This window comes from Blennius ocellaris, assembly GCF_963422515.1.
Source record: "Blennius ocellaris genome assembly, chromosome: 10".
Lineage (NCBI taxonomy): Eukaryota > Metazoa > Chordata > Actinopteri > Blenniiformes > Blenniidae > Blennius > Blennius ocellaris.
In genome coordinates this window covers 928,183-954,486 of record NC_137659.1, presented here as the reverse complement: position 1 = coordinate 954,486, position 26,304 = coordinate 928,183, and the positions used below count along the sequence as shown (strand labels likewise).

The 26,304-nt window shown below is 46.1% G+C and overlaps 4 protein-coding genes across 6 annotated transcripts in view; 3 read left to right on the top strand and 1 right to left on the bottom strand.

The window, feature by feature from the left end:
• Nucleotides 1–26,304, top strand: part of LOC308135371 (uncharacterized protein) — a 432,222-nt gene that overhangs the window by 333,951 nt on the left and 71,967 nt on the right. The window lies entirely within an intron of this gene.
• On the top strand, nt 2,035–6,033 carry LOC308135492 (T-cell acute lymphocytic leukemia protein 1-like). Its single transcript, XM_080503513.1, has 4 exons — nt 2,035–2,149; nt 3,362–3,998; nt 4,239–4,327; nt 5,391–6,033. The coding sequence occupies exons 2-4, from the start codon at nt 3,397–3,399 to the stop codon at nt 5,960–5,962; spliced, it is 1,263 nt and encodes a 420-aa protein (XP_080359639.1). The 5' UTR covers nt 2,035–2,149; nt 3,362–3,396; the 3' UTR covers nt 5,963–6,033.
• On the bottom strand, nt 11,692–13,482 carry otol1a (otolin 1a; the record flags this gene model as incomplete). Its single annotated transcript, XM_080502946.1, has 4 exons — nt 11,692–12,602; nt 12,684–12,755; nt 12,845–12,934; nt 13,017–13,482. The coding sequence occupies 4 exons, from the start codon at nt 13,480–13,482 to the stop codon at nt 11,692–11,694; spliced, it is 1,539 nt and encodes a 512-aa protein (XP_080359072.1).
• ppm1la (protein phosphatase, Mg2+/Mn2+ dependent, 1La) lies at nt 15,906–25,837 on the top strand. Of its 2 annotated transcripts, none has more exons than XM_080503241.1 (4): nt 15,906–16,611; nt 20,922–21,096; nt 22,100–22,261; nt 23,625–25,837. In XM_080503241.1, exons 1-4 carry the CDS (start codon nt 16,213–16,215, stop codon nt 23,981–23,983), a joined length of 1,095 nt encoding a protein of 364 aa, XP_080359367.1. In that variant the 5' UTR covers nt 15,906–16,212; the 3' UTR covers nt 23,984–25,837. The 2 variants fall into 2 exon arrangements, with proteins under 2 accessions (XP_080359367.1, XP_080359366.1); XM_080503240.1 differs by having other exon boundaries at nt 15,908–16,611; nt 20,922–21,117.

Here is a 26,304-nt window from a genome sequence, read left to right as displayed (position 1 = left end):
AATGCAAATATCCGTTGTGAATGGGCTTTAATTGGAACGTGGCTGTTGGAGACAGGATGTTGGATCAGTCGTGACTTCTGCTTCAGCAGACGTGTTTTCAACTCGTGACTCGTTTTAACGCACGAGGTGTAATAGGTGTCAGCCCACATGGGAAGAACCTATATAAACATACATGTTTTAATATAGGTTATGATATAGGCGTTTTAATATATGTGACATATATAAAATTGGCCGGTTTCCTATATTATATGTACATAAATGCACCTATATGTACACATATACGTGCATACAGGCACCTATATAGGCACATATAGGCTCGTATATATGTGTGCATATATGCACCTATATGTTCTTCTTGTATAATTGTTTTTTAGTTAGTTCTTTGTTCTTGCCTTGATAATGTATGACAGCTGCCAAAGTGAGATATGTATATATATATATATGTATGCTGCATATATATATATATATATATATATATGCATATATGTGCATATATGCGTATATATGCCACATATAGGCAAAATTGAGGTGCATGTATGTGAATATACAGGCCAGGTCTCCTGTACTGCTTCTTTATTTCCACATATATATATATATATATATATATATATAGATGTGTGTGTGTGTGTGTGTGTGTGTGTGTGTGTGTGTGTGTGTGTGTGTGCGTGTGCGTGTGTGTGTATATATGGAAAAATTGAGGTGTGTGTGTATATATATATATATATGGAAATAAAGAAGCAGTACAGGAGACCTATATGGCCTGTATATTCACATACATGCGCCTCAATTTTGCCTATATGTGGCATATATACGCATATATGCACATATATGCAGCATATATGTGCATATATGCTGCTTATTGGTTTCATATATGCGCATATATCTTCGTATAGGTTCTTTCCATGTGGGAGGAAAAGTCATTTTTTTAAACTGTCTATCTATCTATCTATCTATCTATCTATCTATCTATCTATCTATCTATCTATCTATCTATCTATCTATCTATCTATCTATGTCATTATTTAATTTTACGCGTTTGATGATGATGGAAGAAGGAGGAGGACGTTAAAAGAAAACCACCCCAGTTATTAGGATGTACCTGCTGCCGCCCTGGACGGTTCCTGATACGCGTGTCACCGTTGATGCTCAGCCTCTTTATCTGATGCGGCCAGAAGCAGATACCTTTTTATCTCCCGGAGCCACAAGTCGCTACCCCCCCCCCCCCCCCCCCCTCCCCTCCCCACCCACACCCACCCCTCTCTGGTGGACCTCAGGGAACCGCCAGGCCAGCGAGAACAATCGCACACAAAAAGGCTCGTTTCTTATTTTCCCGTTTATCTACCGATGGAGAAAAGAAAAAAGAAAAAAAAAAGAAAAAACGGTGTCGCATTCAATTAAGGTATAATTAGACAACCCCTCGGTATTGTATCAGCAGCGCGTCCATCCTTCAGGCGAAGGGAAAAGATGTTGATTACACCCTTTTTTTTTTTTTTTTTTTTCCCAAATATTAAAATAATCAGTTAAAAAAAAGAAAAAAAATCCTCCGTTATCATTAGTTATCTCATTGCAGGATAAACCAGCTTAGAAGGAAAAAAGGCTTTAGTGTAAAATATAAATAGGTCAAAAGCTTAACCTGAGCTTTTTTTTTGTTTGTTTCTTTCATCAATAAAAAAATAAAAAATAATATGACAGCACCTGAACCAGAGCCAGGCTACAGTAAACCACCGCACGTCGTTATAACAGGCTGCCTGTTTGCTTTTTTTTTTTTTTTTTTTTTTTTTTTTTTTTAATGCTTTGCCCTCCACAAGACTATATAGCCCACGACAGCCAAATAATAATGAATCATTTCATAAATAATGGGTTTAGGGGGCTTATCGGGAATGAAGAGGCCGCCGCCGCGCGCTTATCTCACTCGGCCACATTGCGGCCTGGTTGTTCCGCTCCCCGTGCTGAGGGAGCGCGCGCTGGATGCGGCGAGGAATAACACACACACACACACACACACACACACACACACACACACACACACACACACTGCTCCACAACGGGTAGAGAGAGGAAAAAAAAAAAAAGAAAACGCTCAGACATGGATGACCCACTCACAAAATGGCTCCACTTACACAGTAACATCAACAACACGGCAGGAACGGTGAGTACAGAAAAAAAAATACATCTCTACATTTCAACCCGCGCGTTTGTCGCTCCATTAAATAAAATGATTAAAAAAAAAAAATGAATAAAAAAAAATAATAAAGGATCGACGTCGTCCGCGTTTTTTCTTTTTTTTTTCCGTGCGCGCGGGGTGTTTAGCCTATATGTCCTCCTGCCATTGTGTGATCGGCTGCGGAATGTCACAACGGATGCGTTGAGGCCTAATATTGGGAGATTTTTTTTCTCCACACAAATTCCAAAAGGGGGACGCGTTTGATCGGCGCGTTCTGAGCTCTTGGATTCTGATCATTTTCACCCGAAACGTTTATTCAATTAAACAGACAAGAATAAAAAAAAACAAAGATAAAAAATACAGTAGCCTTCTCCAGCGGTCGCCTTCAACTCCAGCAGCGCCGAGGCCTTCATCGCGATAAAAAAAAAACAAATAGTTCCTCGAGCCATACCTTCTCTTCTGCGGGGATTAAAATCCGATTTGCGGTTTTTTTTTTTTTTTTTCCCCACGACGTTTTTTGTGGATTTTCTGGTTTTTGGTTGTTTTTTTTTACATTTTTGGACTAAGGGTGGCCATCATTAGCTCTCTTCATTGCTCCTTTATACGTAATATAGTTCAACCCTCAGACATCAGACAGAATGACGAGTTTGTTTTGTTGTTTTGCTTTTTTTAATTGGTTGTAATGTGCAAATAGCGCGTTCGCGTCGTGACGCTTCCTGAACTGAACGAAGGCCAAAGAAAAGACAACATGCACACACATTATAGGTGGTGGGAAATGTCCCTTTAAAGGTAAGGTAACGCTTAAAAATATGATCAACTCTCGTGTTTATGTTATCTAAAAAGAAATGCACCGATTATTTTAACGCCGTTGCCATGCCTTCAATAATATTCCGAATTACACAACGAACGAGAACAGTGAATATGAAGGACATGGAAATGAAGTCCTATCGTGTGGGGAAACATATATCATTCTGAAATACACAGAATTAATAATAATAAAAAACATCTAATATGACAAGCCACTAATTGCTCAATTTGGATGCGCGTAATTATGGTCGCTGTAAATATCGTTAATTCTCGATAATAGTCGTCACGGAGAATCGGTAATTTCCCGGTGGCTTGCGGAGACAACAGATGCGTGGTTGCAGCGGCACATCATCTTCCCTTAACTCTGATTTAATGTGCCATTTTATTCAGGGGCTGTAGCGCGTTGTGGGTGAGACGGTGCGAAAATGATGGAAAAGCGGCAGCAGGATCTTTGTCCTGGAAGTCCCGACGCCGGGTCCGGTCCTGGAAAGCGGGAGGACTCCTTCCTCCTCTCCAGACGGAACGGGGAGCCGAAGGAGGAGAGGGAGGAGGAGGAGGAGGAGGAGGAGGAGGAGGAGGAGGAAGAGGAGGAGGAGGAGGAAGAGGAGGAGGAGGAGGAGGAGGAGGAGGAGGAAGAGGACGAGAGAAGAGGGAGGTACAAGGCGGGCGAGGAGACGGATGACGTTCCTCTGCAGAACTCGAGCAACGGGACCAGCATCAGCATCATCACCAACGGGGTTGCCAAGGAAACTGCCTCTCGCGACGCCCTTGACCTGAAAAGGGAAGTGCCGGTGATCGAGCTCTCCAGGAGGGACGCTATAAAGGCGCTCGAGCAGCGGACCGGGAACCATTTGGTGCCGATCACGGAACTTCGCAGACCCCCGCCGCCGCCGCCACCGCCACCGCCGCCGCTGCCGCCGCCGCAACGAGACGACGCTCGAATGGTCCAGCTGAGTCCCAACGCGTTCCCTGTCCCGGCGCGGGCGATGCTCTACAACCTGGCGCAGCCTCTCGCCGCCATCAACAGGTAGCGGACGGATTAGAATCCGAAAAGAAAAAAAAAAGAAAGAAAAAAAAAGAAAATCCCCTCGAGAAAGTTATTGCAGCGCAATTTTTTATTATACGAGATAGAGAAGTGCGTGTGTGTGTGTGTGTGCGTGCGTGCGTGTGCGCATGTGTGTGCGTGGTGCAAGTTGTAAGGCAGAAAAAATGCAACATCGCTCTCATGTGTGTGTGTTCCTCTCCTGTGTTCTGTGTGCGGCTGTAGTCTCGGAGGGGAGTCGGAGCAGTACAGCATGTACCCCAGCAACAGGGTAAAGCGCCGCCCGGCGCCTTATGAGGTTGAACTCGACGAGGGTAGGCGCATTTTAGATCTTTATAAGTATGGTAAGACGCACTTCTGCTGTGTCCTCCTTCCGCCAATGTAGTTCCCTGACACCCCCCCCCCACCCACCCACCCACCACCACCCACCACACCCCCTCACCTCCACCCCCACTTCCTCATCCCCCATTACCATCCATCCACTGACATGAATCTCTGTAATCTGAGTTTCACAGGAGATGTTTGGGTTTTTTTTGACGAACAAACAAAAAAATTAACAGTCAAATGAAATCCAGGAGTTCTTTCATTTTAACCCCCGAATCCGTCACGATTCACGTAAACGCGTGCTGCCCGACGGATTTTGGTTTGTTTTATTCGAAACGTCCTTTTTCCACTCGCTGCCATGGAGGGATGGAGGGGTGGAGGGATGGAGGGGTGGAGGGATGGAGGGATGGAGGGTGGAGGGATGGAGGGATGGAGGGATGGAGGGTGGAGGGATGGAGGGATGGAGGGGTGGAGGGTGGGCGGTGGGGGGGGCGCTGCCTCCATGCCAAGGTTTTTACTGCAGAGTGGGCTGAAGGATTAAGATAGACTGGGTGTGTTCCAAGGGCAACAATAGCCCAGAAGACAGTATTGTTGGGGGGGGGGGGGGGGGGGGGGTGGGGGGGGGGGGGGAAGATGCGGCTATACCTGCAGCGTTGCGTTTTAAATACGCAAAAGTACCGGGTTTTTTTTTCTTTTTTAGAAAGTACAAAGAACGTTACATGGGTTTTTCCCAACCCCTGCCAGGGTTCGGCATCCCGAACTCTCGTTCCGTCACTCCCTCAAAACCCACCATCGGTTCGGACGACGACGACGACGTAGCTTCAACCTTTTAACGTTAAAAAACACCCCCCCATAAAAAAACAGAATCGTCCCGTCGGCGCACCCGAGTCACTCCGAGTTTCGCACTTTCGCTCTTCCACCAACTACATTCTCTGTTCCAATGGCAAGTTTGAGTGTCTCGGTCGTTCCTTTGTCTCCACGCCAACTCTGCTCTCTCTCCTCCTCCTCCTCCTCTTCCTCCTCCTCCTCCTCCTCCTCCTCCTCCTCCTCCAGCCGGCCAGCCGAAGATCGTGCGACGCATCTTCACCAACAGCCGCGAGCGCTGGCGGCAGCAGAACGTGAACGGCGCCTTCGCCGAGCTGCGCAAGCTCATCCCCACCCACCCGCCGGACAAGAAGCTGAGCAAGAACGAGATCCTGCGGCTCGCCATGAAGTACATCAGCTTCCTGTCCAACCTCCTGGAGGACCAGGACGGCGGCGGCGGCGGCGGCGGCAGGGACGGCGGCAGGAACGGCAACGGCGGCACCGACGTGGACGCCGGGCTGCTGGTCGGGGTGGCGGCCCACGACGGGGGTACCCAGGGGGGGCCCCACCACCATCAGGACACGGTGGCGGGCTTGGCCCGGGATGACCTCCTGGAGACGATGTCGCCGGGCTCCAGCTGCGGGAGTCTCCCCGACGGCGACGGCGAGGGCAGCCCCGAGAGCTTCGCCGAGGACCAGGACTCCTCGCCCCCGGCGCCGAGGACTCCTCTGGCGGCGTCGCGCGGCCCCCCGCCGCTGCACCTGGCGTCCAGGGACCTACGGCGCAACGGGCGCCCGCTGGACGGCTCCGGCCGGCGATGATGCCGATGTCGAACGAAGACGAGGGCGGCGACCGAACGGGAGGAACTAAGAGAGGAACCGGGGGACTGGTTTGGCGGAGAGACGGCGGCGGCGGCGAGGACGACGAGCCCCCCCCCCCCATACGCCGTCGGCAAGGGGGGGGGGGGGCTCGAGCCCCCCCCCCCCTCGCCGCCGCCGTCTCCGCAAACAGACTGTCTGAATTCCGTCCAACGAAAAAAAAAAAGACTTTGTAAATTCTGCATGTCTCACGTCTCCGACTGAACGGCGGATTATAACTTCCTGCGAAAGTTCCAAAGACTGAAAAACACACAAAAAAAAAAAAAGACCCGATAGAAAAACAAATAAACAATAATAGTCGAAGATTATTCAATCGAGAATCTCACGGATCGGAACAACAAAGTGCCCGGTAGATCATTTTTTGAGGGTTTTTTTTCTCGACGTTATAAAAGACAGTCATCAGCAAAAAAAAAATCCCCCCCCCCTCCCAGAGACTGGGACTCTGATCGTACCCATGCAGTTACGTATGTATTGTAAATAAGTATTATATTTCCAGCGGACCGTGTTAAAACAACAACAACAACAACAACAATCACGGGGCGTTTTTTCAGACGTACCCTTTGCGGGGATGTTCCGGGGGGGGGTGGGGTAAAAAAAAGGGAGGGGGGGGGGGGGTAGGGGGGGAGCAGGTCGACTGAAGACGACCTCCAGTGGTACCGGGTGCTTCTGTTGGACGCCATCTGTCTTATTTTGAAATTTTGCTGCGGAGGTACAAAGACATGCAGTGTGTTCTTTTGACGAGAAAGAAGGAGAAGAAGAAGAAGGAGGAGGAGAAGAAAAGTGTACAATGAAATCCTTGAACGCAGTCCCTCTTCTGATATGAATGTTTCCGTGTCTTTTCTGTTTCTGTTTCTTTTTCTTTTGCTTTTTCTTTTTTTTTTTTTAAACTGTAATGCAGTTGTAGTTTAGTAAGGTACACAAATAAATCCCTTCATTGCAGCATTGTACACACACACACACACACACACACACACACACACACACACACACACACACACACACACACACACACACACACAGTGTGAATATCATCAGAACACCAGCAGGACTCAGCCGGAGCCCAACATTGGTACCTTTGGTATTTTACGACTCGCAGTTAAAAGGGACATTGTACGTTTGGTTAATGACATACTTGTTTGTATGATAGTTGTATCTAATGAATATATCCAATGTTTAAATTGATGAATTTTATACAAAAAAACAAACAAACTCCTGAATAAAACGAAGAGGAAAAGTCTTGTATATTTGAGTCTCACTCACATCGAATCACCTCCGATCGTTTCAACGAGGATTTACCACGTCTTTCCCCTTTTTATTTCGTAGTTCGATTCAGGGCAGCTCGTTTTATGTATTTCAACTTTGGGATTCATCTTTTCAGTTCATTATATTTGATCTAAATTAAATTCTCTGCTCACTTCATCCCAGTTTCAGTTTAATTCGGTTAATTAAGTTCAATAGAGTCAAATTAGATCCACTTCAAGTCAAATTCAAGCGAACGCTTATTTAACTATTTAACTGATCTGTTGACTGCTTTTCGGTTAAGAACATCTCAAGTCGATTGATTTAAACTTTTAATAACGTTTACGCCGTTATATTGATTTAAGCATTATAGCGGTTATTCGCCTAATGTGGTCGAGTTTCATTTTAATATTAGATTCTTCAAATTAAAATGAACTGGGGTTAATTTGTATTAATTCAAGACGATTTCACGATTTCAATTCTTCTCCTTTCTAGATACACAATTATTTCACTTATTGACATAATCACATCGCTTTTAACGTTTATTCGACTGCACATTATTCCCATTTCAATCGACTGATTTCGGTTCCTAATCAATTCAAGCCGATTCCTCGACTCCGTTCGAGTCGTTTGGGTTCAAACTCACGTTTTGATTTTTATCTTCACCTGTAAATTGCTTCCAGTTCGAACATCAAAACCGAACCGTTGAGCTTCACGTTCGACTCTCCTCTGCCGTTTAGAAACCAAACTTGACGCAAAGCTTCGCCACGTGACCGTTTCCCAGCCGCCCCGGCACGGAGGGGGGGGGGGGGAGGGGCATGGAGGGGGGGGGGGGGGGGGTGAAAATCCAGGAGAAACTCCTCCGACGGAGCGCTGGAATCCCTCACTTCCTGCCATGCGAGTGACGACTTCCTGGCAGAGGTCAGCGCGGCTCCGTGACCTGCAGGATATCCTGCCATTGTGAAAGTGCTGTGCCCCCCGCCCCCCCTCCCCCAACCCCCCCCCCCCTCCCCTCCCACCTAACGCACCTCACTGCTGTGTCTGTATAGGCGTGGTGAAACCAGCACACCGACCCCCCCCCCCCTCCCAAGAAAATAAAAGTTGTGTTTTAATTTGTAGAAGCCCTCATGTCGTTGACTCTGCTCTCCACCGCGGACGGCGGCGGCGGAACACGATCGGCTCTCCGCCGCCGTTCTGAAGGCGCCATAATTGCTTCCAGGGAGCATCAGAGGCCTCCAGGCGTTCGGGGTGGGGAGGGGTGGTGGTGATGGGGGGTGGAGGGGTGGAGGGTGGAGGGGTGAGGGGGGGGGGGGGACCTTCTCCTCCTCCAGCGGCGCCCCGGACGCCGGCGGAGCGCCGCTCCACGGGTTCCCGCCTGCCAAACGTTTACCTGACTCTCCAGAACGACGGCGAGTCACAAAGGAGACGAACAGAGAGAGAGAGAGAGAGAGAGAGCAGAGGAGGGGCTGGAAGGGTGTGTGTGTGTGTGTGTGTGTGTGTGTGTGTGTGTGTTTATCAGCTCGCTGCAGATGGGTGGCAGAGTGGCTCTTGCAGCCAAACGATTCAGTATGCTAATGAGTTGTTATCTGTGCTGCTGCAGGAACAATATACTGTCTTTCTCACAGTGGGAATCCGGCCTGCTGGGAGCAGATTACACTGCACACGCAGCCAAGGTAGTTATTTATATTTTCACACACACACACACACACTCGCACACACACACACGCGCACACACAGAGTGTCGTAGAAAATAAATAAATAAATGAAATGCATAAACGCACGGACACACATATACACAGATAGGCCTATAAACAAACAAGCAAAATAGCATTTTTGTTTTTACACACACACGCGCGCACACACACACACACACACACACACACACACACATACACACACGAAGCAGGTGGAAGTTTGACTTCCACCGGTCGATGGACCCCCCCCCCTCCCCCCACTCCCCCCCTCCCCCCTCCCCAACAGGTCTCATTCTTTCTATTAAATATTAATTATGAATTTTCTCAATTACTCGACCTTTAATTAGTCTTCCCGTCATTAAAATTTGGTATTTGCAGCATAAAAAACAGAAACTTTTTGCAACAGTTTGAGCATCAAAGTGAATTATTATTCATAATTATAATTATAATTATTATTATTATTATTATTATTATTATTATTATTATTGTTACGTTTATTGAACAATGCTGCACACATATTTTAGTCCTCTGAAAATAGTTTTAAAATTGCAATTGAAATAATATTTGATTTGACTTGATTTGATTTGATTTATTTGATTTATTTGATTTATTTTTATTTATTTTATTTATTTTATTTATTTTATTTATTTTATTTATTTTATTTATTTTATTTATTTTATTTTATTTTATTTTATTTTATTCATTTTGTTAATTTTTAAAGAACAAAACAGACTCTGGGCATCATTAAGTAATAAAATATATACATTACCTCAAAGTATTTCATAACTGTAGTGATTTCTTTAGAATGAACTCGCTAGAATAAACAATTTTTTGACCTCAGGTATGACAAAAATAATTTGCATAATTCATGGAACAAAAAAAATGTTTGTTTAGGTGGAAATATGAAACATTTCCTAATTTGTGTTCGTCACTTTACCGTGTCCTGATTCACTCATGTAGTATTAGAATCTACATCCTGTTTATTCTTATTTGTAAACAAAAGACACGTAGAGACGTTGAGGCACAACGGTGACTGGAAGCATCTTGAAGAACGGCTTGAATTAAACAGATTTCTAGGATTTTGAAATGAAGAGGATGAACATAGATGAACATTGACATTAAAAACAGAGATATTTATCAAAACGTCACTGTTGTGGAATCCATAATCATCGTAGCACTATAGAAGCAGCTCCTCTCCTTCTCCGTATTAAATAAATATCTCCTCCTTGTAAAAACGTCTCGGAGCCGTTCGGCGTAATAATAAACAGCGAAGGCAGTTCGTCTTGCAAATGGATTGCCGGTGTGTGAAAGGAAAATGAGTTATTATCACGGGGTTAATCTGCGGAGAGGTTTGGAGTCTAATGAGATATAGCATCCGTAAAAGTCACAGTGATTTTTCTTTGTACAGTCTTGGAGGCCCGGCTTGTAATTTATGGCGCATTTCGCTGTACTGCAGAGGCTTTTTTCTTTTTTTTTTCTTTCTTCTTCTTCTTCTCCCCCTGCCTCGTCCCAGTGCAGCTCATCTGCTGTGGATGTGTGTGATACCAATTAGGTGTTGTTGTTGTTGTTGTTTTGCTTTGCTTTTTATCGGCTCATGTGATTTTACTTTGAAATAAATGTCGATTTCTCACAGGATTGGTTTCAATCTTGGCGGAAACGGAAGGTTTTGTGCTCCTGCTTCTGTTTTTTTTTTTTTTTTTGTGCTCAATACGTTTGAGTCACATTAAGAAAAACCAAACTGCAAAGACAAAGACGTTATAGGAATGAAGTGCACAAGATTCTGCAAGAATCTCTACAATATTTGCCTCCAAATTCCAAGTTCAATTATTAACCTTTGATCTGAGTTTGTGCATTTAAGACGTTTTCCTTCAGGTTGGAATGAAGAAACGGTCGAAGCTCGACTTCCTCAGTCCTGCAACACCAGGAGCGTCGTCTCCACCGTCACAGCTCTGCTGCAAATCCTGAGCCTCTGGCGCCCTCTGGTGGCAATAAATCGCCATTACATCGTCCCTTCATTCTAATTGCAATGAACAAATCATGTCCAAAATAGTAAATGAACTTGAGTTATGTTCATTGTGCAATTTTTGAGTTTATTTTAAGTTTGAATGACAGTATATTATGTATGCTTTTATTTTGAAATGACTTGCAATTGCCGTAAGTCGGAAGTGACTGTCGCAAACAGAAGGAAACGCCGCCGACGTCTCTGGATTCTTGTAAAGGTAAAGAATTTAATTCAAGGAGAAGTTTATCGGCGATCACATTAATAAGTTTATAAGAAGACAAGGTTCGTATTGAGTTTGTTAAATGTTTCTGAAATGTATGTTTCTTTCATTTTACAGACCTCGTGTTTATCTGCTTCGTGTGAGAGTCATTTTCTCACCACTAGAGGGTGCTGTTGCGTTTTAGTACAAACAGGTTTTACCACAAGGTGATTTCAATGTTTAAGTTTCATTGTTGCGTAAAGTAAATGTATTTCATTTAAGGCAATGATTATAGCAAACGGTTCAGGGGAAGCATGTTGTTAAGAGTTGCTAATTGTACGTTTCTGTTTTACACGTGTTCAATAAAGGTTTAGACCGCGGATGCTACGCAAATGACTTTATTCCTCTTTTTCTACGAACATAAAACTCAAGAGGGTCATTTTATTTCGAGCAGATCGATTTTTTTTTTTAATGCAAAGAACTAAAAACTGCCTCGTCCGTCTCCGGGCGGCTGGCGCGGCGTCTACGAAGGTCACGGTCACAGGTTCTCCGCCGGCGCCGCCGCCGCCACCGGCGGCTTGCCGGGCGGGTCCGGGTAGAGCAGGAAGCCGGAGAAGGTGCTGTCGTCCTCGCCGCTGGAGTACACGCCGTTCCAGTCCCTCAGCGTCTCCAGCCACACCTGGTCGCCGCCGGCGAGCGGCAGCAGCGCCAGGCCGGACGCCTGGTCGATGTCCTGGCCGTACAGCGAGTCCCGCGTGCGCAGCCGCCGCACGCCGTTCACCACCAGGGCGGCGCGCACGGGCCGGTTGCGCACCGTGATGTGGTAGCTGAACAGGTAGACGCCGGGCACGCTGGCGTTGAACTTGCTGAGCGCGGCGTCCCAGTGGCCCTCGCCGTTGTAGAACACCTTGTCGAACTTGACGGGGAGGCCGGGCGGCGGGAAGGAGCGGCTGGGGAACAGGCCCACGCTGAACGCCGAGCGCACCGGCTCCGCCCCCTCCCCCCGCGGGCCCCGGGCGCCCCGGGGGCCGCGCCCGCCTTTGGGGCCCCTCTCCCCGCGCGCCCCGGCCGGGCCCCGCCCCCCCGGCGGGCCCGGCGCGCCCCTCGACCCGCCGTCCCCCTTCCCCCCCAGGGCGCCCGGCTCCCCCCGGGGCCCCGCGGCCCCGTCGGTTCCGTTGGCGCCCGCGGGGCCGCCCTCCCCTCTGGGGCCCGGGGGCCCCCGCTCGCCCGCGTCGCCTCGCTCGCCTTTCTCGCCCGGGGAACACTCGCCGGTCAGTCCCTGTTCGCCCTTCTGACCCTTGGTCCCGGCGACCCCCGGGGGCCCCGCCGGCCCCTCCCGCCCCGGGTTCCCCTTCGTCCCGTTGGGGCCCGGCTCTCCTCTTCCTCCCGGGTCTCCTTTCAGGCCCCCGAAGCCCCGTTCACCTTTCTCTCCTCTCGGGCCCGGGTCACCTGGAGAGAGGAGAGACGTTAAGAATCCTGACAAACATTGGATTGAAAAAAAAAAAAAAACGACTGGAGAAAAGTACCCACCCTTTTCCCCGGGTTTCCCGGGGATCCCGGGGGCTCCGGGGCCCCCCGCGGGTCCCGGATCTCCTTTTCCACCTGCAGCAGTTTCGATCAATGAGACATAGAAAAGGACGTCTAGAAGGAACGGCGTTTTCGTGAGACGGCGAAGGGCCCCCCCGGTGTACCTGAATCTCCGTCGAGGCCCTTGTCTCCAGGGGGTCCCGCCGGTCCGGGGGGGCCTCCGGGCCCCGCGTCGCCCTTCCCTCCTGGAAGACCTGAACGCAGACAAGAGGGGATAAAAAGTCAACAAAGCTTGACTTTGAACACAGATGCCGGAGGTGGAAAAGACGCCGTTACCCTGCGGGCCCTTCTCTCCGGCCGGCCCCGGGGGGCCCGGCTCCCCCGCCGGCCCCGCCGGGCCCCTCTCGGGGGGGCAGCACTCGCAGAAGTTGAAGAAACACTCGTTGTAGTCCAGCGTGAAGTTCCCGTGGGCGCCCCCGGGCGGCGGCGCCGCGCCGCCGGCGTGGAACTCGGTGGAGTAGGAGTCGCCGGGGGAGGTGGCGGCGCCGCCGGGGGACAGGGTGTAGGCGTCCATCACCTCCGTGGTCTCGTCCGTGTGGACGCTGCTGGAGGGGGGGGCGGTGCTGGTGGTGGTGGTGGTGGTGGTGGTGCGTCCACCCCCGCCTCCTCCTCCGGCCCGGGGGGGCTTCTTGGTGCTCTGCGGCCGGGGCCAGCGGGTGGTTCTGGCGCCGGCGGCGGTCAGCGCCGCCATCAGGGCCACCAGGGCGGCGGCGGCGAGGACGACGGCCCGCGGCGACGGCATGGCGGGCGGGGGGCCGCAAGGGTCGGAGACGAGACGCGGCGCGGCGGTCACTTCTGCTGGTCGGGGCGGGCGGGATGCGACGGCGGCGCCTGCTGATGGAAACGCTGCCCAAGCTTCATTCCTCAACGCCGGGACGCCGCCGACGTCCCGTCCTTTTATCCGACTCCCGCGCCTTGAAGCTAGCGGCGTGGACAAAAGGGACGCAGCGGGGGAGGGGGGCCGGCGGATTACGTGACTCCCGAGGGGCGGGAGGCGAAGCGGGTCGCGAACAAACCCAGACGTTATTCTCGGCGACACGAGATCCGACTCCGACCGGCGCTCGGGAAACCGGCGCCGCGACGTTGAAACACGGCGGCGTCGTACCCAAAACAGCGTCTGAGGTTTCAAAGACCCGACTGACGCGCGGCGTGTGTTCAGACACCCGGGTCCACGTCTCCTCGGTCGCCGGCGGTCTGGCGGGAGAGCCGCCCGGTCGCCGCGGCGACGCCTGGCAGAGCATCAAAGCCAAGGTAAAGGGATCCGGCGGGATCAAAGCGCCGTCGTCTTGGAACACTGATCCGAACGTTCTCCTCCTTGATCCGCGGAACCCGACGCCGACGGAAACTAACAAACTCTGGACGGAGGTTCAGACGCTTTTCTTCAAGGTGGAGGACGGTGATGTCGTCAAAACAAACAAACAAACACACAAAAGAGAAGTCGAAATAATCAAAATAAGGATAAAAGCTAAATTGGGGAAAGAAAGAAAAAAGAAAAGAAATATTTTGGGTAAAAAGAGGAAAAAATAAGGAAAAGCTAAAAGGTTTTTCCTTATTTTTTTCCTCTTTTTCCCCATTTTTAAAGACAAATATTTTAAACTTTAAAGAAAGGGGGAAGAAAGAAAAGTTAAAGGATTTTTAAAAAGGGAGAAAAAGAGGGGGAATGGAAAGAAGAAAAAATGAAAAAAAAGTCATAAAAGGAGCAAAAACGAAAGAAAAACGGAGCAAAAGAGAAAAATGGTAAAAAAAAAAAAAAAAAAAAGGCGTAAAAGGAGCAAAAAAGAAGAAAAAAGAAAAACAGGAGAGAAAAGGAGCAAAAAAGAAGGAAAAAGAAAATAATTTAAAAAATTAAAAAATGAGCTCCTTTCTTTAAAAGGATCAAAAAAGAAAGAAATTTAAAAACAGGCTAAAAGGAGCAAAAAACAAAGGAAAAAAAACAAATTTTATTACAAAAATGAGCTCCTTTCTTTAAAAAGATCAAAAAAATCAAGAAAGAAAGATTTAAAATTTAAAAAAGGGTAAAATGAGCAAAAAAGAAAGAAAGAGTTTATACTAAGACATTGTGATTAGTCATAAGTAACTAATTTCACCACATTCACAAACATATGAACACATTTTTAGGATCAAGAAATAAATGTGGGTTTTTTTTCAAGTAATTCACGTTTTGTAAACAAATATAATTTCAAGCAAATTGAAAATATTAAAGAAGTCCAAAATAACTTTCGACCTTGGATTCATTTGTTTGGCTCGTTGAATTCTATACATGTGTATTTGTGTGTATATGTTTGTATTGAGCGTACATTATATAATTTACCTACATGCTATTTCATTTGAAATTAGTAGAATTACTTTCTTCTTCTTTGTTTGTTGTTGATTTGTGTTTTGTTTCCCCAGCAGGATTCCGGTGTAATACCTCACTCCACCACCAGATGGCGCATTTGATTTCTGTATTAATCAACACAAAGACATTCCTATTATTTGCTCTGCAGTATGAAGCCATGTTGTTGTTTATTCCAGCTTTGTTTGTCTTGTTTGTCCTCGCGTTTTGACTCGCTCAGTGGAAGATGTGACGTCGACGTCACGCGCAGAGAGAAAAGTTTTAAACAAAAGTATTAAAAGCTGGATGACGTTTTTTTTTTGGGGGGGGGGGGGGGTTTGTTTGCAGCTGCGCCGTTCCCCCACAAAAAAAACCCCTCATTTTCAAGTTCCCCTCTCGTACTACAATCACTTCCGGTTGAGACCACCACAATAAAGCTCCCTCTCTACGCGCCTTAAACGCACGTTTTTATTCGTCCACTGAGCCAGACGTCCAGCTTCCGGTGTCTCGCCTGGTCACGTGACGCGACGGAACGGAGGCTCGTGTGTGTGTGTGGGGGGGGAAACGTAACGTTGATGCGGAGCTCGAGCGACTCGCGTCGGACGGAAGAAGAAACGGGGTCGCGAGAGGAGACAGAGGAGGACACCTTCAGGTCAACCCCCCCCCCCCCCCCCTCACCCACCCACTTCCACCCCCCCCAGTCAGTGTGTCTCTGTCCGGGGTGGGTCCAACCGGAGACATCCGCCGGTCTAGGATGGGCTAAAAGCCGGAGAGGCGTCCTGCAGCTGCTCGGAGAGGACCGGGGCGGAGGGTAGGGTCGGGTAGGGGTGAGGTGGGGGACGGGTGGTAGGGTAGGTGGGTGGGAGGGGGGGGGGGGGGGGGGGACGGAGACGTCGCGGGGGGAGGGGGGGCCCGGCCCGGCCCGCTGTCGGTCTTTGTGTCCAGACGCGCGCAGTGCGTAAAAAGCGCCTCGGCTTCTCGACGTGCGCTCATCCCGCTTCTCCACAGTTCCTCCCTCCCCCCCCTCCCCTCCCCTCCTGTCCTCCCCCCCACCGGGCGGATGGAGTGAATCGAGAAGACGTAGTGTTTTTGTTTTTTTCCCCCGTTTTGTTTTGGTTTTTGGGTTTTTTTTCTCCCTTTAATTCTTAGTTGCGTGTGATGATAGGAGACACAATGACGCTCTTGTCTCTCCTGGGTCGCATCATGCGCTACTTCCTCCTGAGGCCCGAGACGCTGTTCCTGCTGTGCATCAGCCTCGCGCTGTGGAGCTACTTCTTCCACACGGACGAGGTGCGCACCATCGTCAAGTCGAGCCGCGACGCCGTGAGGATGGTGCGCGGCAAGGTGGCGGAGATGATGCAGAACGAGCGGCTGGGCGGCCTCAGCGTGCTGGACGCCGAGTTCTCCAAGACCTGGGAGTTCCGCGGCGACAACGTGGCCGTGTACTCCATCCAGGGCCGCAGGGACCACATGGAGGACCGCTTCGAGGTGCTCACCGACATCGCCAACAAGACCCACCCCTCCATATTCGGGATATTCGACGGCCACGGCGGAGAGGTAAGGGGGAGCGGGGGACCTCACACACACACACACACGTATATAGAAGGTGTCTGGACTCGAACTAGGGGTCTTCAGGCGGTGAGACTGGAGAGCAAACCACTAAAGCGACACTGAGGATGAGGCCCTGTTCAAACTGTGTGATTGGCACCAGTGTGTGTTCCTCAAACATCCTCCATCCCCCCTGTGTGTGTGTGTGTGTGTGTGTGTGTGTGTGTGTGTGTGTGTGTGTGTGTGTGTGTGTGTGTGTGTGTGTGTGTGTGTGTGTGTGTGTGTGTGTGTGTGTCGGGGGGTGGAGGTGGGGGTCACTGCTTTCTCATGCCTCCCTCCATCCTGAACGCCATCTGTCCCGTGACGTCACCGCTGTGGCTCCCCGTCTTCGTTTTCTTTCACTTCCATCATCTGAACCTGGAACCGTCTTAAAATCCATTTTTATTCTTTGGCTTTTACCTCAGCGTTTTTGTTTTTTTTTAAAATTGTTTTACCATCTGATTGTTTTTATTGCTTTAACTTTTTTATTGTTTTAATGTTTCTATTTTGCCTCATATTTTTATTTCAACGTACAGCACTTTGTCTCAGCTACGGCTGCTTAAAGCGCTTTATAAATAAAGTTGAGTTGAGTTTTCTCGTGACCCAACAATGAATAAAAACTTTTTAAAAAAATTAAAAAATAATACATTTCTGGAGAGTAGCGACACAATTTGTCGACAAAGTTTCATTAAAATTAACTTAATTTTGAAAGTGGAGTCATTTTTTGACCCCAAATTTTTTTTTAACTTAAATATCGACATTTACTATCACGTGTACTTGGTCTCTCTCTCTCTCTCTCTCTCTCTCTCTCTCTCTCTCTCGGTCTCGCTCTCTGTCTGTCTCTCTCTCTCTCGGTCTCTCTCTCTCTCTCTGTCTCTGTGTCTCTCTCTCTCTCTCGGTCTCTCTCTCTCTCTCTCTCTGTCTCTGTGTCTCTCTCTCGGTCTCTCTCTCTCTCTCTCTCTCTCTCTCTCTCTCTCTATCTCTGTGTCTCTCTCTCTCTCTGTGTCTCTGTCTCTCTCTGTCTTTCTCTCTGTCTCTCGCTCTCTCTCGCTCTCTCTCTCTCTCTCTCTCTCTCTCTCTCTCTCTCTCTCTCTCTCTCTCTCTCTCTCCATTCCTGGAGAGTAGCGACACAATTTGTCGATTTTTGCACCGGAAAGATTCATTAAAATTAACTTCATGTTGAAAGTTGGAGTCATTTTTTGACCATTTTTTTTTTTCTTTACTTAAATATCGACATTTACTATCACGTGTACTCGGCACCGCAACAGAGACAAACTACACATTTTAAATCTAAAGGTTATTGCGGCTCTATTTTACCCAATATTTACCCAGAATTGACTTTTTAAAAGTTTTCCCAGCTGTAAGAATCGTCTCCACACCTGGAATGAGAATAAAGTGTGTCCTCTCTCTCTCTCTTTTAAAAAATGTGTTGCTCCAAGCAGCCAATCAGAAATCAAACCCTATATGATGTCATCGGGGGTTTTAGCCAATCGCAATCAAGGTAGGATCCTCCCCCACTTTGACTCCTCCCACAATCAGGCAGCTCTGCTCTGGCACATGGCGCCACGAGAGGAAGTACTTCCTCCCTCTTCCTCATAGATGGGCGTGTGTGTGGGCGGAGCCAGTCCAGCTCACACAAGACACAGCAGATTCTGAATGTAGCTCCTAGGATCTGATATTCTAATGGAGGGAAACTCAAGGAACTTTGAATACGAGGTTTCTGGAGCGACGAGACCAAGAGGAGGAGGTGAACAACTTTAAAAAAAAAAAAAAAAAGTTCTATAAAAAGAGGCCATGTCACGGTTTGTTTTTGCTTTTTTTGGGGGGGGGGGGGGAGGGGGTCTGTGAGAACAAGTTTAAAACCTATAATGGGTGTTTACCTTCCCCGTCTATTTGTGTCCTGTAAACAAATATTTATCCAGCCCTTCTCTCTCTCTCTCTCTCTGTCTCTGTCTCTGTCTCTGTCACTCTCTCTCTGTCTCTGTCTCTGTCACTCTCTCTCTTTCTGTCTCTGTCACTCTTTGTCTCTGTCTCTCTCTCTCTGTCTCTGTCTCTGTCTCTTTCTGTCTCTCTCTCTCTCTGTCACTCTCTCTCTCTCTGTCACTCTTTGTCTCTGTCACTCTTTGTCTCTGTCACTCTTTGTCTCTGTCTCTCTCTCATTCTCTGTCTCTGTCTCTCTCTCTGTCCCTCTCTCTGTCTCTCTCTCTCTGTCCCTCTCTCTCTGTCCCTCTCTCTCTGTCTCTGTCTCTCTCTCTCTGTCTCTCTCTGTCTCTCTCTGTCTCTCTCTCATTCTGTCTCTGTCTCTCTCTGTCTCTGTCTCTCTCTCATTCTCTGTCTCTGTCTCTCTCTCTGTCCCTCTCTCTCTCTCTGTCCCTCTCTCTCTGTTTCTTTCTGTCTCTCTCTCTCTGTCACTCTCTCTCTCTGTCACTCTTTGTCTCTGTCTCTCTCTCATTCTCTGTCCCTCTCTCTCTGTCTCTCTCTCTCTGTCCCTCTCTGTCTCTCTCTCTGTCTCTGTCTCTTTCTGTCTCTCTCTCGCTCTCTCTCTCTCTGTCACTCTCTCTCTGTCTCTCTCTCTGTCCCTCTCTCTCTGTCTCTCTCTCTGTCTCTCTCTCTCTCTGTCTCTCTCTCTGTCCCTCTCTCTCTGTCTCTTTCTGTCTCTCTGTCTCTCTCTGTCACTCTCTCTCTCTCTCTGTCACTCTTTGTCTCTGTCTCTCTCTGTCTCTCTCTGTCTCTCTCTCTCTCTCTCTGTCACTCTTTGTCTCTGTCTCTCTCTGTCTCTCTCTCTCTCTCTCTCTCTCTCTCTCTCTCTCTCTCTGTCACTCTTTGTCTCTCTCTGTCACTCTCTCTCTCTCTCTGTCACTCTTTGTCTCTGTCTCTCTCTGTCTCTCTCTCTCTCTCTCTCTCTCTCTCTCTCTCTCTCTCTCTCTCTCTCTCTCTCTCTCTCTCTCTCTCTCTCTCTGGTCACACTGACATTAATCTCCTTTTCCACCTCGTCTACAAACATATAAACTTCCAAAGTCCAGCAAACACAAACAAAACTGGTGAGAAACGCAGGAATTAAAGGTAAAAGTGACTGAAGCAGCGTCCGTCTCTCAAAATGTTCCCCCCTTTTTATTTTCGTTTTTTTTTTTTAACGGAGCAGAATCATTATTCAACACAATCTGCTGCTCCACTTTTAACTCCATCTAAAGATTCTCAGATGAGTTCTCTCATCACAGTAGGATTTAATGAATGATTAATTAAATAAATAAATAAACAGTCCAGTTCTTGCAGCCCGTAAAGGAAACGAGACGTGAAGCAGGAAGGATTTCATTCATTCATTATGTCACAATAACGTCATATATAATTTTATCTTGTGTGACTTGCGCCACTAAAACAGCGCCAACTAGTGGCCCATCGTTTTTCTTTATTTTTAATTTTTTTTAAGCGTTTCTGTGAACCATGATCGTAGAAACAATGCTCACCGTACCACCTTGTGGCACAAAGTGGTATTACAGGACTCCCTTTTCTGTTTTTTTTGTTTTTCAAAGATATAATAAATTTTTACTACAATAATTGCCGCCCACAGATCTTTAGAAGTGCCTCTCCCATCTGCTTTGTATGGGAACTTTTTTTTTTTTTTAAGCGTTTCTATGAACCGTGAAGCTTTTTCTGAGATCGTAGAAACGATGCTCGCCGCACCACCTTGTGGTACAAAGTGGTATTACAGGACTCCCTCTGTGCCCAGCTATGGAACATTTCTCTGTTATTTGTTTTTTTGTTTTTTCAAAGATATAATTAGTTTTTACGACAATAATTGCCGCCCACAGATCTTTAGAAGTGCCTCTCCCATCTGCTTTGTATGGCAACGTTTTTTTGTTTTTTTTTACCAACTGTCATTCTTGAAGGTGACCATGGTAACCGTGACCGAGAACACGAGGGAGGAAGTAGATAAATAAAGTCTGTTTGGAGGAGAATTTAAAAAAACAAAACAGATTTTAAATTTGCATTGAAGCAGATTAAATGCAGATTAAAGCTGCATATTGGTCATGACGTGAGTACATTTTTTTTTTTAAAAAGCAGCGTCTTAGACCTTCAGAATAAAGGTGAATAAGGTCCCTTCAGAGCCACGTTGGCCGGGGGGGGGGGGGGGGGTCGTCTTAGTTTCCCACATTCTTTAGAAGTGACGCCTGCCGGGTTCAGTATCCGTCACGTTTGTGTTTCCCGACATCAGACCAGCCTGTAAGTGGATCTCGTCCCTCTGACATCATCATCATCATCATCATCATCTTGTGTCGCAGGCCGCCGCCGACTACGTGAAGGCCCACCTGCCCGAGGCGCTGAGGCAGCAGCTGCAGGCCCTGGAGAGGGAGAAGCGCGAGGCCTCGCCGTCCTACGCCAGCGTCCTGGAGCAGCGGATCCTCGCCGTGGACCGAGAGATGCTGGACAAGCTGTCGGCCAACCACGACGAAGCAGGTCAGAGGGGGGCGGAGAGCGGTAGGACCTCACTATATACCTTCATATACGTGTGTGTGTGTCCGTGCGTGCGTGTGTGTGTGAGAGAAAGTTAAAATGTGGAATTTTCTGTTGCAGATTTGAGAGAAATTAAATGAACCAGCTGATATGAGAACAAGGAAAAAAATTGAAAATTAAATTAAAATGTTTTTATTGAAAATTTTATGAAAACAATTAAATAAAAAATGTTATTAAATGAAAATTTGTTCTAAAGAAATTACATTACATAAAACATTTAAATAATTTAATTTAATTAAAATTTTTAATTATTTAAAAAGATAAATGATAAAGATAAAATAGATAAAAATAGATAAAATTTTATTTAATAAAAATAAAAAAGTCCGTTCACTGATGTCAGGTGTGTGTGTGTGTGTGTGTGTGTGTGTGTGTGTGTGTGTGTGTGTGTGTGTGTGTGTGTGTGTGTGTGTGTGTGTGTGTGCGCGTGTGTGTAAAATAACTTGTGATAGAATAAATTCTTGTGTTTTAATGAGATTTTCTTTCTTTTCAACTTGCAAAATGTCAATTTGATGTCATATATTGGATAATCGCCGTTTCATTGAACAATACAATAGATTTTTATATTTGATTGATTCTTACTTTAACCACTAATGTGATTTATTTACCTTTTTATTGTCAAAAACGTTTTTCTTAATTACATTTTGACCCTTTTCTGTCGAACTTGCAAACAAATCCTCACACAACCGTAACATAATTGTGACTTTGGCTTCTATCATGACTTTATTTCATGTAATTTACTTTTACATAAGTTTTTTTTAGTTTGTAGGATGCAATTTGTACTCAAACCTGTGTTGTTGTGGTCGCTAAGTAAAGAAAGTGATTCTGCTGGATTTCCACTCTCATAGTGTGTAATTTTATTATAAGGTATGTTTTGTAATCAGGTTTTGTTTTTGTGGAGTTATTGTCACTTTTCTCCGGTTCCACCCCCCCTTTACCCCCCCTTCAGGAACTACCTGCCTGGTGGCGCTGTTGTCTGACCGCGAGCTCACCGTCGCTAACGTCGGCGACTCGCGCGGCGTCCTGTGTGACAAGGACGGGAACGCCGTGGCGCTGTCACATGACCACAAGCCGTACCAGCTGAAAGAACGCAAGAGGATCAAGAGAGCAGGTGCTTCACCACACTGGGCTCTGTTTGCTGCCCCCTGCTGGTGTGTTCTGGGGGAAAAAACACACATTTGTTCTCGGGACATTTTTTTTTTTACTCCAATTTCATCTTTAGAGAATCGGACTGGAAACATATCGTCATAATAACCTTTAAATTGAACATTTTCTATGTTGTGGTGCAGATTATGTATGGTGAAAATGTTTTTTTTGTTTTTTTATTATTTTTTGTTTTTTCTCTTTTTTCCTTTTTTCTTTTTTTTTCCCAGTTAAAACTAAACTTTAAAACACAAAATATGTTTAATAACAAGCACAAACCTTGAGTTTAACTTCAGTAAATTTGAGTAATATTCTTTGACAAATTGTGCTCTTTGATCTTTTTTCTGGGGGGTTTAACACCACAAAAATAAAAGAGCAAAAAGCCCATTTTGGCCTGAATTTTAATAGAAATATTTGACTGTTTTTTTTTTTTTTGAGGGACCTTAAGAGAAATTCACTTGGGTTGAAAAACAATATGTGTGAATATTTTCTTTCTGGAAAGTTTGTTTCAGATCAAAGCAAATTGATTGGATTTAGGGGCGTCAAACACATTTTAGTTCAGGAGCCACATTTTTTTTGCATCTGATAATCAACCTCAGTCCTGATCAAGGCTACCAAATATAATGTTTGTGTTTTTAATTAACTCTTTAAACGCCAATGTAGAAGATGAGTTCACTGATTTTTGGAGGTGAAAAACACGAAATCACCTATTTTCAATATTATAAATGATCAAAGACAAGAAATGTATCACAGCCTTGAATATGTCAGAAATGAGTTATGTAATTGACTTTGAAGCATATTTAGTTTTTGTGCAGCTTCAGATTTTTGATTTTTTTTTTAAACTCCCTTAGGTGGCGTTAGTGGCTGTTTTTACCCAATAATATATCAGGCAAAAATTTTTTTGGCAAAAATCTGTTAATCAACCTCAGTCTCAATCAAAACTGCAAAAAAAAAATATTTTTTTAATTTACCATATAAATGGCAATTTAGAAGCTAAAGGCAGCCACTAGCGCCAGCAATGAGATTACATTTGCCGACGGTGCATTATTGGCCTAGTTAGCGAGAGCCGCTAGTGAGAGCCGCTAGCTCATTAGCAGTTAGCATAAAATGTCCCAAGAAGCAACAGCCAGAGTGTTTTGGAGGTCGAATTTTCATTTCAGTAGGACTTTAAGCTCAATGGTTTTTCTCTGTTGTGGTGCAGATTATATAATCGTATATGATGAAAATGTGTCCGATCTGAACGTAAAGACCAGTTTATTGGTGCAAAAAGCGAGAGAAAACTGGTCCACACCTCCTCTAACCTCTAATCCGGGTTCCGTCTTGGCCCTCAGGGGGCTTCATCAGCTTCAACGGCTCCTGGAGGGTCCAGGGAATCCTCGCCATGTCGCGCTCCCTGGGCGACTTCCCGCTGAAGAACCTCAACGTGGTCATCCCCGACCCGGACGTCATGACCTTTGACCTGGACAAGCTGCAGCCGGAGTTCGTGATCCTGGCGTCGGACGGCCTGTGGGACGCCTTCAGCAACGAGGAGGCGGTGCGCTTCGTGCGCGAGCGGCTGGACGAGCCGCACTTCGGCGCCAAGAGCATCGTCCTGCAGTCCTTCTACCGCGGTTGCCCCGACAACATCACCGTCATGGTGGTCAAGTTCAAGAGCGCCGCCGCCACCGCCGCCGGCAAGGCGGGGGAGTAGGGCGGAGCCGAGCGAGTGGCGCCGACATCGCCGGGGGAGTGAGGACGATTTGACATCTACACTCACACACACACACACACACACACACACACACGCACACACACAGGTGAACCGTTCCCGACCAGTGCGTTCCGGTTGAACTGGGAATTCCCAGAAAGTCTTGACAACATCTTGGGAGTCGGTTTATTCTGATTTTTTGATTTAATTTGATGTTATTTTGAACGTTTTCACCGACGAAACTCTTGCCGACGAGGAGGATTTCTACTTTAAACGCAATGTGATTGACTTAATAATGACAAACGTCGACGTTTTAGCAGTTTGACACTAATTTAACATGTTTTGGGGGTTTTTTCCCGCTGCCGTTAAAGTGGGAATCTGGGAATTCCCGAGTTCTCTCGCCTCTCTGGAGACTGGTTTTGTTTCAAGCTTTCGTTTATTTTAAGCATCATCAAAAAAAAAAAAAAGGTACATTAAAGATGTCGAGTCACTGAAATAACAGCAACATGATTAAATCCTGAAAATAGGCTTAAAAATCACAAAACAAACCGCCTGGGAGGATTTATTTAGCTTTTTTTAAATAAGCAGGCTGAGTTACTTGTTTTTTTTTTTACTTTTTGCTTAAGATTCTTCAGTCAAACAAACTTTAAAAGAGAATTATTTTGCTTTATCTGAATTCTCTAAACTTATTAATTCAACTGAACATTATGAAGCTTACCCAGTGATTTATATCACTTTAAATATAATTTAGTGTTTTGGTTGGGTTTTTTTTTTTTTTTTTCTTCAAATTGACGCCAACCAGACACTCGTTCTTAATTTTCTGCTGTCAGTAAAGTGAAATTGAACAAAACGTGTTTGAAAAGTTGAATAAATCCGACTGACATTTGTTTCAGAGGAACTTTTAGTTCTGGTGAAAAACAATTCGATTTTAATTTGTAAAAACCAACAAGAAAATTCTGTTTAAACGCATTGAAATGTTGTGAAAAGATGTTAAAGACCGAGAATGTTTTATCAACAAGAGAAGAATCTTATTGAACCATCTTCTTTTTGTTGTTTTTACATGGATAAATAGCTTATTTGTATTATTTAGATGAATTTAAATGTAAACTTATTGGTGAAAAGTCGTTGAAACATGCGAGTCGTCAGACGGTGGCTGATTTTCTTTATTCATTTTTGAATTTTCCAACAGTAGAAGCCTCATAAACCTACAATACACACACACACACTGATCAGCCATATCATTAAGACCACCTGTGTTTGGCGTTAAACACCGACCAGCCCGTTCTTGTCTGTTATTTTTTTAGACCTGATGAACATTTTGTCTGAAGAATTGATGAAGAATAATGTCAATTTGGGCCGAATTGCCTCGAGAATAACGGTCAGGTGGTCACATGATCATACACACACACACATATATATATAAACACACAGTTCTAAAAGGAATGATAATGCACTTTTAAAAAGCTTATTTTATTTAATTGTATTTTTTTTGGGACGGGTGAAGTGACGGGCGACTCGTGACCTTTGACCCCCGGAACGTCTGAAACGTGATCTGAGGCAACATGTTGTCAAACGCCACGCTTTGATTTGCCGCCAAGTCTCACATGAGCTCAGAGTTTATTTTCTTCTCTCTCCGTTTAACCCGTTTACCCGATGCCTTATTTATTGACGCGTTTCAGTTGAACTTGTCTCTTTGACTTTCCCGTCCTTCTGCAGAATTTCACAATAAAAGAAAGGACCAAAAAAAAAAAAAAAGAAGACGAAGACTTGAATGTCAGAAGTTCTCTGCGATTCGTGCAAACAGACAAAAGAAATCCTCCTGTATGTAAACTGTATTAAACAAACGCTTCAATCTGAGCTGCAGCTCCAGTTTTTCTCTTTATTTTCGCCTCTCATTCACTAAACTCAAGGTGTTTCTGTACATTTTAAGATTTTAAAAGCAGATTTTTTTCTTTCAGGACTGCAGAGATTCTTGCAAACGTTTCATATAAAATTAATTCTCCATGCGGGAAATAAAGATATCAGACGGGAGGCAGTGAAGATGCATTTGCTGCACACAAGATATTTAATTATCGACTGGTTGTTTGCCACTTATTTATTAAAAAGTGAAAGATATTTGAGTGGTGAATAAAGTTAAGCCCTTCATTAGTCTCTATCCGGCCTGTTTTAGTAAGTTGTGGGTCAAACTTCACGATTTCTGTCACGGGAGAGAAAAAACAGGATTTGCTTAATAATAAAGGAAAGTAGAGGAAAAAGAGCTCAAATGTGAAAATATAGATGATTTTTGAACGGTTTTGACAAATTTCATGTTGAAGTTGGAGAGA